The sequence below is a fragment of the Pinus tabuliformis genome, chromosome 4_2, assembly GCF_031772625.1.
Source record: "Pinus tabuliformis cultivar Carrire ecotype Pingquan chromosome 4_2, CPIR1, whole genome shotgun sequence".
In the NCBI taxonomy this organism is placed as follows: domain Eukaryota; kingdom Viridiplantae; phylum Streptophyta; class Pinopsida; order Pinales; family Pinaceae; genus Pinus; species Pinus tabuliformis.
Window position 1 is genome coordinate 622,184,462 of NC_142304.1, and position 18,200 is coordinate 622,202,661.

At 34.9% G+C, this 18,200-nt stretch overlaps 1 protein-coding gene and 1 pseudogene across 1 annotated transcript; both read left to right on the forward strand.

Annotated features, from left to right (window-relative positions):
• Window positions 1–11,484: 11,484 nt before the first annotated feature.
• LOC149170855 (ethylene-responsive transcription factor ERF014-like) lies at window positions 11,485–12,102 on the forward strand. The gene has a single exon (XM_089425747.1). It carries the CDS (start codon window positions 11,485–11,487, stop codon window positions 12,100–12,102), a length of 618 nt encoding a protein of 205 aa, XP_089281873.1.
• A 2,395-nt stretch (window positions 12,103–14,497) lies between these two features.
• LOC149170856 (uncharacterized) lies at window positions 14,498–16,872 on the forward strand (annotated as a pseudogene).
• Window positions 16,873–18,200: the final 1,328 nt, after the last annotated feature.

The following is an 18,200-nucleotide window of genomic DNA, read 5'->3' on the forward strand; positions in this document are numbered from 1 at the left end:
AAAATATACTTGTGATATGGTTTACAGAGCAACTGTGAAAAGATTCTCACTAGAACGCCGTCATGACCGCTTTCACAGCTGTCAATCTTCGCCACTCGTTATTTATTGTTATTTATTTTCCAGCACTTTGATAGCAATGATTTCATCGTTTTTTTCATAAATGGAATCCTTGTTTTTGCTCTCCTCGGACGACAGGTACAGAGAGATGACCTTATTATTATTTTTCAAAAATGGAAATCTTGATTGGCATGCGGTTCCACATGCTCTTGTCAACGGTTCTTTTACTTCTGTGGATGCACAAGCTTCTCTCTTACATTTACTTGCCACTCATGTTGTATCAGATATTTTTGTGTCAAAACTTGTGGTTTATGGTCAGAATTGCTTTCCTTCATTTGAACTTGAACTGTAAATTTTATAAAAACTAAGGTTAGGTTTAAAAACGAAATAATATTGGTTTTGGTTATTTTAGTTTGAATTCTTGAAAAATGCTATTCTTCTTCAAGGACTTCTCAAGTTAGAATACAAGAGCCTGCAATTTTTCCCTCTTAAATTGAATTCTAAACCTTTGCTTGGCAACAACTCGATTAACGAGTTTTACGAGACATTGATAATTTAAATGGGGCAACTCCGCTAATAAGGTTTATTAAATCTTATGCAAAGTAAAATTAAAGATGCATTGTATATTACAGATACAACATTATAAACTAAATTTCCATAAACAAACGCCTACTTTGTAAGAATGACAAGTGGATAGTTTTAATTATAATTTATAATTTCTACGTTAAACAATATTCTAATTACTTTTTTAATTCTAATTGAAGATGATATTCTAATTACTTTTTTAATTCTAATTGAAGATGATACACGTACTCGGCATGCATCCTTGTGAGTGCCACTTGTTTCAATTTTTTGGGAAAGTCGCCAGCACTGTCTCTGGCCAAGAAGCACCGTGAAAAATCGCAATACGATCTCAACCATGATTCCCCCGGCTCGTTCAGGGTTTGACCTTTCGCTTGCCCGACCCGGGCAGCTTGTTGACAGACCCACTCGACGGCATTGAGACAATCGTCGTAAGCCACAGGGAGGCGATGCTCTGGAGCAAGCCTGTAGCCTACTGAAATTATCACTGATTTTATCTTAGAAGCCAATCTGCACATGAACGCATGGTAAATAGACCATGCCGGCGAGCCCATCACGAATCCTCCCCCGTGGAAGTATATGACAACAGGCAACTTTCCACGTTTTTGTTCATCAGCGAAAGTTGATCTGGGAAGATAGAGGCACGCCCATACGTGAGTTTCAACATCTATAATGACATCTCTCGAAGCCACGGCTTCATCTGGTTTGTCATATGGGGGATATCAGATACATAATCAATGAGAAAAACATAGAAATTTAAAGACTGCAGGAACAATTACAGGTGCCCAAATCCTTTTAACTCTTTTTTTTCCCTCTTAAATTGAGTGTACTATTGTATTGTCCTCAGTAATACAGTCATTTGATTTGGTCGAACAAAAGCATCAATAGTAGGGGCAGTCATTTAAGGAGCAATTGTTTACCCTTGCCGATAGTTTCATATAACAAAACCGTCAAATTCTGAACTGTGTAGACGGCTTCGGAGGTGAGAGACGAGGAATTATAAAAGCAGGGCTTGAGAATACCTTGGTAGTCTAACCCTTGCAGCCCCATAGACCAATAAGACTCCTGGATTGAGCTTGTGTAGAACAAAATCAACCCTTCTGGTTCCATAACCAGCTTATAAGATCCAACATTTGTATTCGTCGCAGATGAATTCGAAACAACTGCCTGCCCCCTTTTCAGCGCCTTCTCGGGCAGTAGAGTGCGCGTGTGATGATCCCAGCTCTGCCACACAAGATTCGTTCTGGAAACATATTAGTTTGATGAAGCTTTCCCCCTCCACTTCCTCGCGCGTCTGGCGTGCCTTAGGTGTTGTTCTTTTCACGTGCTTAGATCCCTCTGTCAAAATCACTCCACAAGCGCACCACTCCAAAAGTGCCTCACAAGTGCCATGGAGGGCATGCCAATTCTCTGTGCTATGGCTAACAAAATCACTCCACAAGCCCTCCACAAGTTGCATGGAGGGCATGCCAATTCTCTGTACTAGGGTTGTCAAAATCACTCCACAAATGCTTGGAGGGCATGACAATTCTCTGTGCTATGGAGCTGCAAGTTCAGATAAGAATAGCATTAAATGTAAGCTCAACTATTGTAGAGAACACTGGGCTAACATGAGCATGGAGGGGCAAGAGGAATGAAGCGGAGGAAACAGATATTGCGTGTATTTCTTATTGCGTAAGCGGAGGAAACAGATATTGCGTGTATTTCTTATTGCGTTTATTGCGTGGAACGAAGATAAGACAGGAGATAGAGGAGGTGAAAAGCGGCTTGAAGAACATGCAGGTGGCATGCAGCTGGAAGTGGAGGCTTAAACGCTTTGCATAAAATTATTGCGTGGAACGAAGATAAGACAGGAGATAGAGGAGGTGAAAAGCGGCTTGAAGAACATGCAGGTGGCATGCAGCTGGAAGTGGAGGCTTAAAAGCTTTGCATAAAATAGTTTACTTGCCCAAAATAACTTGTTGAGACAATTGTTTTGAAAAACTTACGATAAAATAACTTGTTCAGACATTTGTTTTGAAAAACTTACGATAAAATAACTTGTCCCAGCTGAAATAACATTGGGGCACGTGAGGCTTGTAATAAGAGGTTGAATTCACAAGTTTGGTTATAAGTTTCTTACACCGAAATTTCCACGGATAAACTTTGGTTAAAGCATAAAAGCTTACGGTCAACAAAGGATTTAATAGCTCGTCAACGATCAAGTGAATACAATAGTCCGGAGAATAAAGGAGCATGTAAAGCTCCGCTTAGAAAAATGCATAAAGGAGCATGTAAAGCTCCGCTTAGAAAAATGCATATAGGAAGGAAAAAATAGAACAGGCTAGAGAGAATCATTGAAGTAATTTATATATTAATAGTAAAATAAACTTTAAATCATGGTAAAATAATTAATCATTAAATTAAAATAAATATATATTTAGTTACATTATTTAAAAAAGAATATATGAAATGAAAAAGTATTAAGTTTATGTGATTAAAAATATCATGTTTCAAAATATATCATCTTTAAAGTAGTTGTGAATGTGTTGTTTTGTTATAAATTAAAACAATTGTGTAGGATTTTAAAGTTTATAAAATATATTCACAAAAAAATTTCCAATATTATCAACATAACTATAGACAAATGACAATAAAAAATAGTCCAATCATAAATAGATTTTTACTTGCTCCTAGCTATTAACTTTGAATCCTCACAATTACTATGAACTAAGAACATATTATGTTAGCCCAAATTTATTGCCTAATCAAGTGAAATGCCATTATTTTGCATAAGCTTAATTTAATCCCTAATCCACCACCACTTCCTCACTCTCTGCAAGTAACCCCATTGTCACTAATTGTCATCAACTTGTGATTAGGTCTAAGTATGAGGCAAGAACTAGGATTAGAAAGGCTTACTCAATAATTGGGTGAATACCATGGATGCTATTGTAATAGGAGAGCTAGAAAGAATGTTAAATATTAAGAGTCATCATTTATTCTCCCTTATATGTTGTTCTTGATTCTAAAAATTTATAAATAAGCACAACTAATTCTTCTTCTTGCTATTACCCTGTTGCATTCAAGTGTATAAAATATTAGCAAAAATGATATATTGTATTTTCAATATATTAAAATCTTTTTACATCAAAACTAATATAGGAAATTGGCAAGCTCTCTTACCCCATATCTATAATATTTATAACAATGTTCAAAACCACCATATACTACTTTAGCGATACCATAAACATAACTTAGTGATTCACAAAATAAGGCTACCAAGACTACCTTTTAAGGGACATAGGATTGCAAAATGAGATTCAAAATTTTATAATATTTCTATCTATTTAAGAAATCATAATTCGTTTTGACCAAGGGCTGAAATGAAATAGAACTATCATGAGTTACTAATTAATGGTGATTCAAAATATTGTCCTAACTTGCTATTCATAGACCTATTGATCTTACAGGTTCACACTCATTACAATTTCACTATTTCATTGCATAAAAATATGCATTTTTATGTGAAAAATGTCTATGTTTATCATAGTGCATGAAAAAAGACCAAAATCATTGGCTAAAAACCATGATCTTGAGCTTTTATCATAATTGAAAATTGGTTATTTGATATTTTCCTCGAATCTTGAAATCTTGAGAAGTTTATCCAATTTCCACATAAAATTGAAACAGATACCTAGTGTATGCATATGTGTTGACATTCAAATTCACCTTTTCACCATATGACATATATTTTCGAATTGGAAAAAAAGTTATCTTCCATTGGAACTCTAAATTTCTTCATTCTTCACCAAATCCGCACAACATATTAACCTTACATGTGGAAATTCTTATTATGTCCCTTCATTGTTCATTGAGCGGGATTAACAAAAAGTGATGGGGCCAACCCACGTGGTCCCGCCTCACCTTAGCTGATGTGTAATCTACTTTATGAACTGACAGTATACGTTTGATTGGAGTTAATTGTGGTTTGATATGCAATCAACTTGCATGTACCGGCACGGTTTATTTGGTGGACATCTGTCCTCCTCGGGATCCTGGTAAATCCCCGCTTTGGTTTTCACCCTGTTCGCGCCTTTGGGTCTATTATTGTTTCCCGGTGGTTGGCTCTGCAGTCTCTGCATTTTTTTTTGTTTTTGCTGGTTGTTGTTCGGCCTGTGGTGAAACCCTATGCGGTTCCGGCCTGTTCTGTTGCGGTATGGCTAGTGCTCGACTGCGCTCTTTCGCTCCTGTTTCGGTTTGTTTGCCCGGCGCTTTGGTATCTCCTCGGTAAGTTGTCTCTGTTCGTTATATGCTTGTCTCTCTCTCTGTTGTAGGCGCTCTCCACTGCTTGTCGTTTGCCTTAGCGCTGTCTGGTCTTGTCTTCCTCAATAGTCCATGGTTGTTGGGTCGTTATGGATTAATGGCGCTCGGGTTCGCTTTCGGTTTGACAGTCTCCAAGGTTGATGGATTCCGTGACCTTTCCTCTTCGGCTCTCAGCTATTTTTAGAAGGTATGCTTCCGTTCCCTGCTGGAGTTTCTTCACCACAATTTTTACAGGTTCTAATGGCTCGGCCCCTCTGTGAGCAGGGCTCTCTGGTTCGAGGTTTTCTTGCTTGCTATCGTGGCTCACCTTCAGGTATGGTTCCTTTCTTTTTGTTCTCTGTTTTTGTTCTCAGTCTCTATGGTTCCGGCTTTCATTCATGGGGTTGGAAAACTAACTCCCCACCCTTTGTTTCTTTTACAGGTGAAGCCGTTCACTAGTTCGATGGCAACGGCGTTCGACTGTTCTGGTCTCTTCCCGGGTAGTCTTGCTCTTATTTCTTGTCTGCATTAGGTTCTTGTGTTGGTCATTTGTTCCGGTTGCTAGCCACTGAGATGTATGGTCCTAGCCGTGGTTTGGGTTTTTAGATTTTGTCAAACCCTTGGCCCGTAAACTAGGTAGGGTTTGGAACTGCGTTAACGTTGTTTGGGTATGCTGAGATGGACTGTTCTATGGATGTTTATGCTGAGTTGAAATGTTACAAATATATGCGGAAAGAGAACTCGTTCACTGTCGGTTTTGTTTGCTTACCTGGTAACGGTGTTTGTCTGGGCATTGAACCCGTAGTTGGTGCTGGTCGGTTCCACCTCTCGTGTGCTTGTTTTCTTGTTCTGCCAGTTCGTAGCCTGTCAAGGACTGTAATGGACTTTGTATATGAAAATAAAATAAATTATTGACACAGCATATTAATGTACAGTCTTTCGTTCCTGAGGACGCATGTAAGAGTTATTTTGTTGTGCACTGTAAAATGAAGAAAATGTATTTTTATTTCTATTACTCTTTCTTTTGCTCCGCTGCTGAACCCCCCTGGGCTTGCTTTCTCGCGTTCTTGTACATTGTTTCCATGCAGTTAGATAACTGCTGGCAGTTGTTCAATTTCAGTTCAACAGTTATTACATATTTGACATTTTCCCTTGGTCTGTTCTTTACAATAGTAAATTACTGTTAAGTGGCTAATGACTCTAACTACTATTACTATTCCTAATTAAACTTATTACAGTATTTTAGGCATTCTGAACAGAAACCAAAATAACAACAGATAATAATAAAACTAACTGACAAGAAAAGAAAAAAAAAAACATAAAAACGAAACAGACTTGCTGTCCGTTCTGTGAGCTATTTCTCGTCTCCTGTCCTTTTCAGAAACCATGTCTGCCTTCTCTCTGACTTCACCCTGGTAACCAGATGCTCCTGCATCAAAAAGTCTATTCAATGGGGATTAGTATAATTCCCCTTTCTTAGTCCTAATATAATCTTCAGGGAGGATGCAAATGTATAATATTGGATTTTCTCTTTATTAACATTAATGATAATTGTTAATCTTGAGGGAGGATGCAAATGTATAATATTGAATTTGGTCTTTATTAAAAATAATGATAATTATACTGTACACATGAGATGTGACAAAAAATACCTACAATCTTATTGTATTGCCATATATATTGGAGATAACTTAGTGGAAAATCTTTCCTAACTAGAATGTCTAAAAAAATTGACATTTTGAACTTTGAAAGAAAAAGTCATCATCAAGAGAGATAAATTCTTTCAAACAATAACTATGTTTCTCATTGCGAAAAGCATGTACAAGAAACATTGGCTATGATTCTTCTTCAATTTTCATTAAAGGGACAAGGCATAAAGAGAGGTTGCAACATTAAAATTAATTTTAACTTAGATGATTGGTTTTGAGGTGTCCATGAATTTTAACACACACTATGTTTAAGGTTATATTTGTGTTATTCATTTTCCATCGTCACTCTTATGTGTACCTTATTATTGTTACCATAAAAGCAATTATATTCAATTTCTAAAAAATAAATATGGTGTTTTCAGATGTTTGAGTTCTCAACTAAATTAGGGTTTTTTATATGATTCTACATAAGCATTTTTTTTGTTTTCATTTATCCTAATACTGACTAACCTACTTGTCTCCTCAATATATTCTCTTTCATAAGAACAAGATATTGCATAAAAATATTATATCGATATATAAACAAGTATATTTACCAACATATTACACACACACACACACGGGTGAATGTATGAAAATGGGTTACACTTTTGGGCCAAATGTAGGGATGAAATTTCACAATTTTACTCTTCTATGGAATTGAAGCCATAAAAATTCATATAATCATTGTGAATTTTGATTCTAAGTAAAAAGATAATTTGTAGAGAATTATGTTTCTATCCTAATGATATTTGGGATAAATTTAAAATTAACCAAAAGGTAATGGTGATGATGGGAGAAAGCCTCCACCTCTACCAACTCCTTCACCTCCAACTTCACCTGCATACTCACCTCCCTCTTCAGCTCCTTTAACACCTAGACATACTCCTCCTAGATCTCTATATTGACATGCTCAGTCTCCCTTGCTTAAGATTAATGTCAACTTTGAATTTCCTCTGTACAATGGGGACGTAAATGCTGAAAAGTTGGATAACTAGGTTCATCAAATTGAAGTTTGTTGTAGGATTCAAAATATTAACAATGATGTTACAAAGATCCAACTTCCTTCTCTTCGTTTGGAAAGTGCAACCCTTATGTTGTTCTGTCATGACTGAGTAGATGGTTCGTCATTCCATTTGCATCAATTTGGGAGATTTAAATATCCTTTATAGTACCTTATGCATGTGTTCATTAATTTTGGTTTTCGTTATGGAAGGATCCCATTATTTTATGTTTTTCATCAATGGGATAATGGATTTTGTAGGTGTTAGAATTGGGAAATAGTTAATCCAGGGAATAAAAAATATGCTCAAAATGACTCAAAATTGGTGCAAAATCGTAGATCTCATCATTATAATTCCAACATCACTTGAATCACCTCAATTTGATACTATTTGTGAAAGTTATCGCTTTCTGAAGCTTTTCGCAAACAACTAAAAAGTTAGCTTGTAGGGTTGTCTACGGTACTGACTGGGTAGGACGTACAGTCATGTGGCACTGACATCAACAAGTTGATTGGGCAGGTATGGTGGTCAGAAAATTTAATCCCGTGCCGACATGTGGTAGGTCGTACAGGTTGAATTGGTGAATTTTGATTAGTTATTGTGTTTTGGCTTGACCAATTAGGAGGTGCCACATGGCACAATGGGAAGATGCCATGTGGCCCTCAGGATTTTTGCAAAATATTGTTTGCTCGACTGACTGACCTAACGGGAATTGAATCCATGACCTCACTGTTACAAACTAATCGTCATACCATTGGACCACGCGTTGTGTTTTGTTATACAACGTGGCAGTTTTTACTTAAATTTCAAATGTTGGCACGTTGGTGGGAGGGGGTGGGCCATGTGACCCCAACCCAAAGTCACATGGTGGTGGTGTAACTATAGGAGCAGCGGAGGTGATGGGACAAGAATACATGGCCCTAGTCATGTTCAAAATCATGGAACCATCAATGGAGGGTTTGGAGCAGAGGGCTAACGTGTGGCCCAACCCGCAACCACATGGCATATAACATGACTAAGGGCAGAGTGCTAGTGGGCATGTGGCCTCTAGCCCATGCCCCTGGACACATTTTATGCCATATAACAGAAGAAAATGGTGGAAGTTGGGTTGCGAGTTCCCAACGAAGTACTCGACAAAATGCACCAATTTAGGTGGAATCTCCATTGTCCCCATGCCTGATTATTGCATAACAATTCTGCAAAAGGAGGAAAATGTTGCCAGTTTTGCCAAGTTTTTGAATGCGCAAGTTAGAGAGAAGAGAAATGGAGAAGGAGGCCTAACTTGGCCATTTTTATCCTTTTTAAGCCCAAGAAGAGCCTACACAGGGGTTTTTGGGTGTTATGGATACAATGACTTCATTGTTGTGATTTGAGAATTTTATGTTGATGTAATTGACATTTTGAGAATATAATATAGAGGTCCAGCATTGGAAGATGGACCCAGATATGTAACCCACAATGGGTGAACTTCGTCATCAAATTGTTGTTTTGTGATGTTGCATGTTCTTTATTTTTATCTGGTTATATCTGTGAAACTTAACTAAAATTATTAAGTTTATTTTGTTTTGCAATTTTGACCCATTTCCCACAAGACATAAAGTAGCTTGTAAACTTTTTCAAGAAACCTTCAAATTTTTGAATTTTAGACAAGTCTGGTATTAGAGCATTGTTATTTTGAAGGCTTGACTATTTTTTCAGTGTTTTTGAATGATTTCAAGGTCTAAGTTGCAGAGAGGATAAGGAGTACTTGAAGAACCATCCCCTTAAATTTGTTTAAGGAGGTCACAAACTCCCAAAACTCTACCAATCATGACACATGAAGAAGGATAGGAGTTGATGTATGAGGATGGGCTAGATTTTAGAAAGGCTTGCTATGATATGTCTGATATGGTGAAATTCTTGTATAATGAGAGGATAGAAAGGTTGCAAGGAGAAATTTAAAATCAATCAAAAGGTAATGGTGGTAATGGGAGCAAGTCTCCACCTCCACCACCTCCTTCACCTCCATCTTCACGTCCATACTCACCTCCTTCTTCAACTCCTTCAATACCTAGACATATTCCTCCTATATCCCTAAAAGGACATCCTAAGTCTCCTTTGCTTAAGCTTGATGTCAAGTTTGAATTGCCTATGTACAACGGGGAAGTAAATGTTGAAAAATTGGATAATTGGGTTCGTCAAATTGAAGTCTATTGCAGGATTCAAAAGATTAAGGATGATGTTAGAAAGATCTAAGTTCCTTCTCTTCATTTCGAAAGTGAAACCATTATCTAGTGGGAGGCTAGAACCCAAGAATACTTGAAGAAAAGTCATAAAATTATCTCTTCTTAGAATGATTTTATAGCTTCATTAAGAAGGAAATTTTATCCATTAGTTTATATGTGAAAAAAAATTACAGATTGGAAACTTTTAGACAAGCTAAAGGTCAGAGTGTCCAAAGTTACACACAATAATTTAGAAGAAGATCTTTAATCTTGGATGTCGATTTTTCTTCACAAGACACTCTCCTTAAATACATAGGTGGATTACAATAGATATTTGAGACATACTATAATTATGTTTAATCCCACCAATATAGATGATTTATGTGTTTAGGAAACTCATTTAGAATCAAGAGGAAAGAATGATCCTCAAAATACTAACAGGAAACCATCCAAATATGGAGACAAAGGAAAGAGGAAGTTTAAAGGAAAAAGAAAAAAGAATGCTACATTCAAGAAACAGGGAGAGAAACTTACATGTAAACATTGTTCAAAAGAATGCCATGATGGAGACCATTGTTGGAAACTACATCCAGAAATGAGAACAAATAAGTTCAATAACAAGGGGAAACAAAATATTGCTACTACAACTCAACAAGATCTAGGATCTGATTCAGGTGATGAAACAAAAATCAAAACCATGAGAATTAAAGGTAAATCTTCAATGCAATTACTAGTTCTTCTAGTAAGCCTATTGAGTCTCAAATTTAAAATGTATGAAAAACTAATATTCAAAATGATATTTCGCCTTTTTAAATTAATAATATTATAAATTTTAAAGTATAAAAATTATTTAAATAAATTTTATAAAATAATTATTAACCAAATTAAATATTAACAACAATCAAATTTACAAATAATTCTAATATTTACACCATTAATTTTAAATATTTTTCAATCACAATAATAATCGCTTTTTCAATAAAAATTCTAATAATTAAAAATAAATAAAAAGTCTTGATGGACTTAAGGTGAGTACCGTGAGCGAGATTGTGAAAGTCATCATTGATGAGTGAAAACATTTACATTAAAATAAAGCAAGGATCAACGTCCGGTGTGGCAGGTTTTAAGAAACACATATCCCTTGGTTTTCATAAGTAATATTATAATTTATATGAAGTTTTTTATGACGACACTCCACGCACCCTGCATAATTCGAATCTTTATGGCTGAACGATCGCGCTGTGTCTTTACGGCTCGCACAGGTGGGACCTGCGGCCCGCGGTGACGCTGAGCTTGAATTGAATTAGACGGCGCGAGGGCAATGAATGTCGATGAATGTCAACGTACTTCTAGATAATGAATTTCAACGTACGGAAAGGGAGAAGTGGGCCCAAACGTCCACGTAAACGGGAGACGCAAGGGGATGAGGGATGCCCTCGTAAGTTTGAGGTTAGCCCAGAGGGGGCAGCCCGCGGAAAGCCCACGGAGAATTTAGTTCCTCGTGACTCTGGTGATTGCAAACACTGGTGTATATATAGAGAGGGAATGGTATTTCATTTCTCCGTACTAAATCGCCTTTCCATTCGGTCAGCTTTGTCCACAGCCTCCATTTTTTGTAATTACTATTTTCATCCCAGCTATCATAGAGTTTCTGAGTTCCCAAATATGGAGATACCTCCCTCGCAGGAACAAAACCACGGCCATGCTCAACCTAACGAAGATAGCGGACAAACATCCCGGAAATTTAAGGGAATCCGACTGCGAGAATGGGGGAAGTGGGTATCAGAAATTCGGATACCAAGATCCAGGGAGAAGATATATCTTGGCTCCTACAAAACCGCCGAGCAGGCCGCCCGAGCCTTCGACGCTGCAATGTATTGCCTGAGAGGGCCCAACGCTAAGTTCAACTTTCCCGATTCTGTGCCCTCCATTCCGTCCGCCTTTTCTCTTTCCCCTGCGCAAATCCAGGTTGCCGCTTCCAAGTATGCCTTGAACGAAATCCCTGGGACTTTGCCTTCTGTGCACAATAATACTAAAGACGACCCCTCACTTCCCTCGCAGCCGTCTTCGGTATCTGACATGGAATTGTCTAATGACGCCCAGCATAAATCGGAGGACTTGGAGTTTTGGAAATCTCTGTTTGCAGAACCAGATGGTCCTCAGTATTTGAATTTGGAAAAAATCCCATCCATTGACAAAGAATTGGCGTTGGTGCTCATTCCGACTTCAGAGGAGGAGGAGGAGGAGGTTGACATAAGGCTGTGGAACTTTGAAGACAGCTGAGTTCCTGGGACGTGAAAGAATATAAAAATGGACTTAATTTTTTTGCAGTCTATGCGCACTGCCTAGTATCCACGTCGTTTTCAAACCTATCAGTGTCACGGCATGCATGAATTGGCGCACTATTACCATTAATCGTTAGTGGACGATATTCGATCGGAATACCTTATCAAAATTGCTTGTCTTCTTCTGCAAACATGTCGCCAGTATAACTTTTACAAGTGCCTAGTGGATACTGTGATTGCATACTAAATCAGAGTGTCTATTGGATGCTAGGATTGCATACCAAATCAGAGTGTCTATTGGATGCTGGGATTGCATACTAAATCAGAATTTGGAATAATTTGGAAATTATATAAATAGGAGTGAAGACAAATATTATTTTATTTTTGAAATATTTTGCAGTTATATCGAAATAGGTGTAAAAGTGTCTATTACCATAAAAGTAGTGTTTCGAGAAAACAAAATTGTCCACATTTACTTGAAAGAAATAGTGTTTAATTATTTTAGTAGTTTTTTTATTTAGAAATATTTTGCAGTTGATATCAAAATACGTGTAAAAGTGTCTATTACTATTAAGAAAAGTGGTGTTTTGAGAAAACAAAATTGTCCACCTTTATCGGAAAGGAATAGTGTTTAATTATTATAGTATTTTTTTTATTTAGAGATAGTGATAGGTAGATACAGTAGAGTTATTTCAGCAAATAGCTATAACAAAGTAAGCTAAATATGAAAAGTAAATTTCAATTTAATTGAAAATGTAATTATTTAATTTTAATGTGAAACAAAGATATATTAAAAATAAGATTTTGACATAATAAATATTATGTGAAGTGAAAGTTAATTAAAATGATTTTTATATTTTTTAATTATTTTTGGAAAGTACTTATTATAATATTATAATGAGATTGAATATATATATATATAGATATAGATATAATTTTAAATTTTAAATTTAGCAAATGAGTAAAGTGAAACATTGTTTATGTTTATTTAGTTTTGGAAATATAAAAAAGTGTCTATCACCATTAAAGTGTTAATAAAAAAAAAAAATTGCCCATATTTATTTGAAAAGAATAATATTTAAATCATAAGAAATACTTTATTATATTATGAAAGTGATAGATAAATTTTTTATTTTATGAAATAGCTATAATGTAAATTAGTTGAAGTGAATAAAATCTATACTCAAATGTTACAAATGTTACTATGTAGTAATAATATTGAATAATGATATCTTGAAACAAAAATAAATTAAAAATATAGTTCTTTTTTTTTCTTTTTTTCTTTTTTATTATTATTATCATAATAGAACAATAATATAAAAAGGAATAACAATTGAGTTTTTTGGAACATTTTTTTAATTCTATACTTAGTAACCTACCATTGTCACGAGATGCATGAATTGACTCAATATTTCTATAGTATATGGTGTAAACATTAGTGGATGACATTCGATCCTAAATGCACACATTTGTGTGTTAAGATAAGATACATAGTGCATACGAGTATTGACAACAATAGAGAATCCTTATTCTCTTTGGTTTATAATCCCTTGGGTTTATTATTTCCTTTGGTTTAATATTATTACCTTGGCTTTATAATACCTTGGGGTTTTATAGTTAATCCCTCAGGTTTAAATATGAATCATATTTTAGCGTTTATAATATTGATCATAAGGTTAATATCCGTTGGTGTATAATATTTATCTTATGCTTTATCATAGGATTTTCACAATGTGGAAATCAATCATGGTCAACCATGGTCCAATGTCGCATTATGACAAATATTGTCTCAATATCAAAATCAACCATGGTACAATGTCGCATTGTGACAAAAATTTTCTCCTGGACCAATGTCACATTGTGACAACTATGGTCATCCATGGTGAACCATGGTGTAACATGTCATTGTGACAAAGATTGACTCAATATGGAAATCAACCATGGTCAATCATGGTCAACAATTGTCTAAGTTTGTATTGTGAGAAAGTTTGTCTCAATATGAAAATCATTCATGGTCAAACATAGTCCAACGTCGCATTGTGACAATTATTTTGTCAATATGAAAATCAACCATGGTCAACCATGGTTAAGCATGTTTAATTTATGGTTTATAATATTTATCTTAGGATTTATATACTTTAGGTTTGTAATATTAATCTCTTCAGTTTATTATTTGTTTATTATTATTATTATTATTCATTAAATAATAAAGTCATTAATTAAATAATTAATTTTTTATTTCATTCATTATTAATTAATTCATTCACAATTAATTAAATATCGATTAATAATAGCAATCATAATAACAATCATAATAATCATATAATTATACGCTTTCCGCACATATCAACCACATTTACTAATGTGGTTGTGCATGTTATTTGTATATGCCTATGGCGTATATCAACCATATTTACTAATTTGTTTGTGCTAGTATATGATGCAAACATTAGTGAATGATATTTGATCCTAAATGCATGCATTTGTGTGTTAAGAATCCTCCTCCTCTTTTGCAAACATTCATCTTGTACAACTTCTAGATCTGTCCATTGGATACTGTGATTATATAGTCCACTAAATCAAAGTTTTCCATTGGATATTGCGATTAAATAGTCTGTTGAATCAGATTTTGTAATGTTTTGGAAATTTGATAAATATGAATGAATTTTTTTATTAAAATTTTCAATTAACTTGTATTCGACATAAAAATTATTGTAAAAGTACTTTGAATAAACAAAATTGTCCACAAGGAACACTGCTTTAATTATAACATAATGTCTTTACCTTTATGTCAGGAGAGTGATAAGTAAATATAGTGGAGAGTAATAAGTAAATATAGTGGAGGAGCTTTTTCAGCAAACAGTTACAATGACGCGGGCTAGTTGAAATGAATGAAAAGTAGATTAAAAATTGCATATTTGAAGAAACAAAATTGTCCACAAGAAACACTGCTTTAATTATCACATAATGTCTTTACCTTTATGTCAAGAGAGTGATAAGTACATATAGTGGAACTATTTCAGCAAACATTTACAACAAGGTAGGCTAGTTGAAATGAATGAAAAGTAAATTACAAAATTGCATATGTCACTATATAATTTTAATATTAAATAAAGATATTTTTAAAATGAGATTTTGATGATAAGAGATATTATATGAAATTGAAGTTAAACCACTATTAATCAAATATATATATTTTTTCTTCTTTTACTTTTTATTTATCAATATTATAAAGTACTATTATAATGATCATAAATGAAAATAAAAATTATAATATTATAAGGAATTTTAAATTTAAAAGTTATTATTTATTAGAGAAAGTGTCCAATTTTAAATGTGTCAAGTGAAGTGAAAAATTATTTATATCTATTAGATTTTTGAAATTATTTTCTTTAGACATAGAATTAATTGTAAAAATGTTGATCAACTTAAAGAAAAAAAATTGTCCAAAATTTACTAGAAAAAAATAATGTTTAAATTATAATAAAGTCTTTCTTATATTATGAGAGTGATAAAAAAATATGTTCGAGTTATTTTAATAAAAAATTGTAAAATAGGTTAATGGAGCTAAATGGGAACTAGAGTACAAGATTACAGATGTTATTATTTAGTATTAAAATTGGATAAAAGGAAATTTAAAACAAAAATAAGTTTTTATATATATATATATATATATATATATATATATATATATATATATATATATATATATATTTACCATAAAGTCTAAATAATTAACTATGAACCAAAAAAAAATTATATATATATATATATATATATATATATATATATATATATAGCTTTTTTTAGAATTGTTTATTGGCTATAATATGTCTAAATGTCTAACTTATTTTAATTTAGTTTTATATTTTGCATATAATCTTTATTTTAATATAGTTTTATATTTTGTATATAATTAGGCTGATAGGCCTTCCTATGCATCAACAATCGTCAACACTTTTACCCTGCTCCATTTGATCAGGTGAGACACTTTCAACTGTTGATTTGAAGTGTGACTACTTTTTCCAAATATCGGTTGACTTGCCTTCTTTTCACAAGATATTTTTACTACCTTTTCCCATTCTTTTATGTCACTATTGGCCTTAGAGTTAATCGATTCTTCGGTCTACCAGTTGTTGTTGTTGTGCACGTCGGCACCTCCGTCTAGCCTTGCTCCCTCGTCGTCATGAAATTTGTGGAACGCTACCTCCTCACCCGAACCCCGAACCCCAATCCCGTATACACCCAAATCTTCCAATTCAAGAACAAACGCGGAATCAAACTCGGAACTGGCTGCGGCATCAACAGAATGGGTCTAGCCCTGCTCGGCCTCAACGTGGTCTTGACCGATATCGCCCCCGTTCCGCTCACCCTCAAGCTCAACGTGAAGAAAAACACGGCGGTGAGCTCCCTCGCCTCGGCCAAAAAACAGGGATCCGACGTTGGAAGAGTGAAGATTTCTCAGCTCTATTAGAACAACGAGAAGCAGATTTAGGTACTGAAGCTTCCATTTGCTTTCATTTTTGTCATGGATGTTGTTTATTTGGAGAATACTGTGGAGCCTTTGATTTCCACCATGAATGCCCTGTTTGGAGCGAATACTGTAATTCTATTAGGTTATCAAATACGGTCTCCAGAAGCCCATCAACTTTTTTGGCAGATTTTTCCTAATTATTTCACTGTGGAGAAAGTACCCCATGAGGATTTGCATCCGGAGTATGTGTATGAAGAAACTGATGTGTATATACTCAGGAAAAAAATGACCTAATTGTGGGTAAAACAAGGTTTTCCAGGGTTTAGGGGTGGGGCACAAATTGTATATGTGTTATAAAGTAGAGGGCGCATAAGTACCAGGCCCTATTATGCAAAAACTCTGATCAAATTGCCACTGGGGAAAATCTTAGGCAGATCCTATTTCCGGAACTGGGTTGTCCAATTTTGTTCTGCCGCAAGACAACGTTGCAGCTTTTGAAGTTGAAATTCTTCGTCATGTGTGCGAGCATGAAGCCTCGCGGGCGAAAGGCGGCCGAGGAAGGCCAGAAAAAGGGTCACTATCATCTCCTTAACTGGTCATCATCTTTATTTTCTTGATTTTCCAGATGGCAATGATTAGTTTGCACAGTCAATACTGTGGAACACTAGCGTTTATATTTGCTGCTTCCTTGCTTTTGACTGGGGATAATGCTCTGGCATTGCAGGGCTTGGTTTTGTTTTTTGTGGTTCTGTTATGGCTCATGAATGGATGTGTTTATGGATTGAAATTTAAGAAAAATATGGGTTTACTGTAACATATGAATGGGATGCATCCAAGCATTGAAATTTCAAAAGTTGGGTTTATTGTGCATATGAAATGGCATGTGCTCATGCTTTTGAAATTTTACTCAAAGAAAAGAAAAGATAGATTTGGTATTGCATATGGATGAGATGTATTCTTCGTATATGCTTGGCCATCTATAAAGGTTTCTTGATTTTGGGTAATTAACTTACTCTAAAATGAAATAAGACATTCAATGTGTTCCTGAAAAGTAATTGCACAATGATCCAGTCTAAGAAAACAAGGTCTCCACAAACCAATTAACTCTTCTAGAAAAATTCAACAATTCCAATTTAATAATCCTATCGACATCTCTTTGTACTTTTTGAGACAACTTCTAGTATATTTTCCTATAAACTCTTTAGTAAACTAAAGAAATAATCAACAAAGTTTGAAAAATAACTTTTCACAAAAATTAAAATGGACACAGCATCAACCATCACATGTAGATTTTGACGTGTCAAAATGTCGATGACACATAGTCCCCGACGTTTAAAATAGTCAATGACAGCCATTTTTCGTTGAAATTTCAACCACAGTACATATTTTGTAAATGTCAATTATTTTCTGTCTATAATTCAATGAAGTTCACCTACCTTGCACGAACAGGTCTGCTTGTAGTTTCTGTTGAAAAAACAAGCTCTACTTGTAGTTCGCCGAGCTTGTCTCGACTGCGGGTTCTATGGGACTGTCGACGTGACCAGCTGGGCCCCTCTCCATCTCCGTTACCGTCTGTTTATGTAAACAGAGAAACCCATCACGCTGCAAAGTCGGAAACTTGT

Coding starts and splice junctions, on each gene's coding strand:
- LOC149170855 (XM_089425747.1), top strand. CDS start 11,485: ATGGAGATACCTCCCTCGCAGGAACAAAACCACGGCCATGCTCAACCT.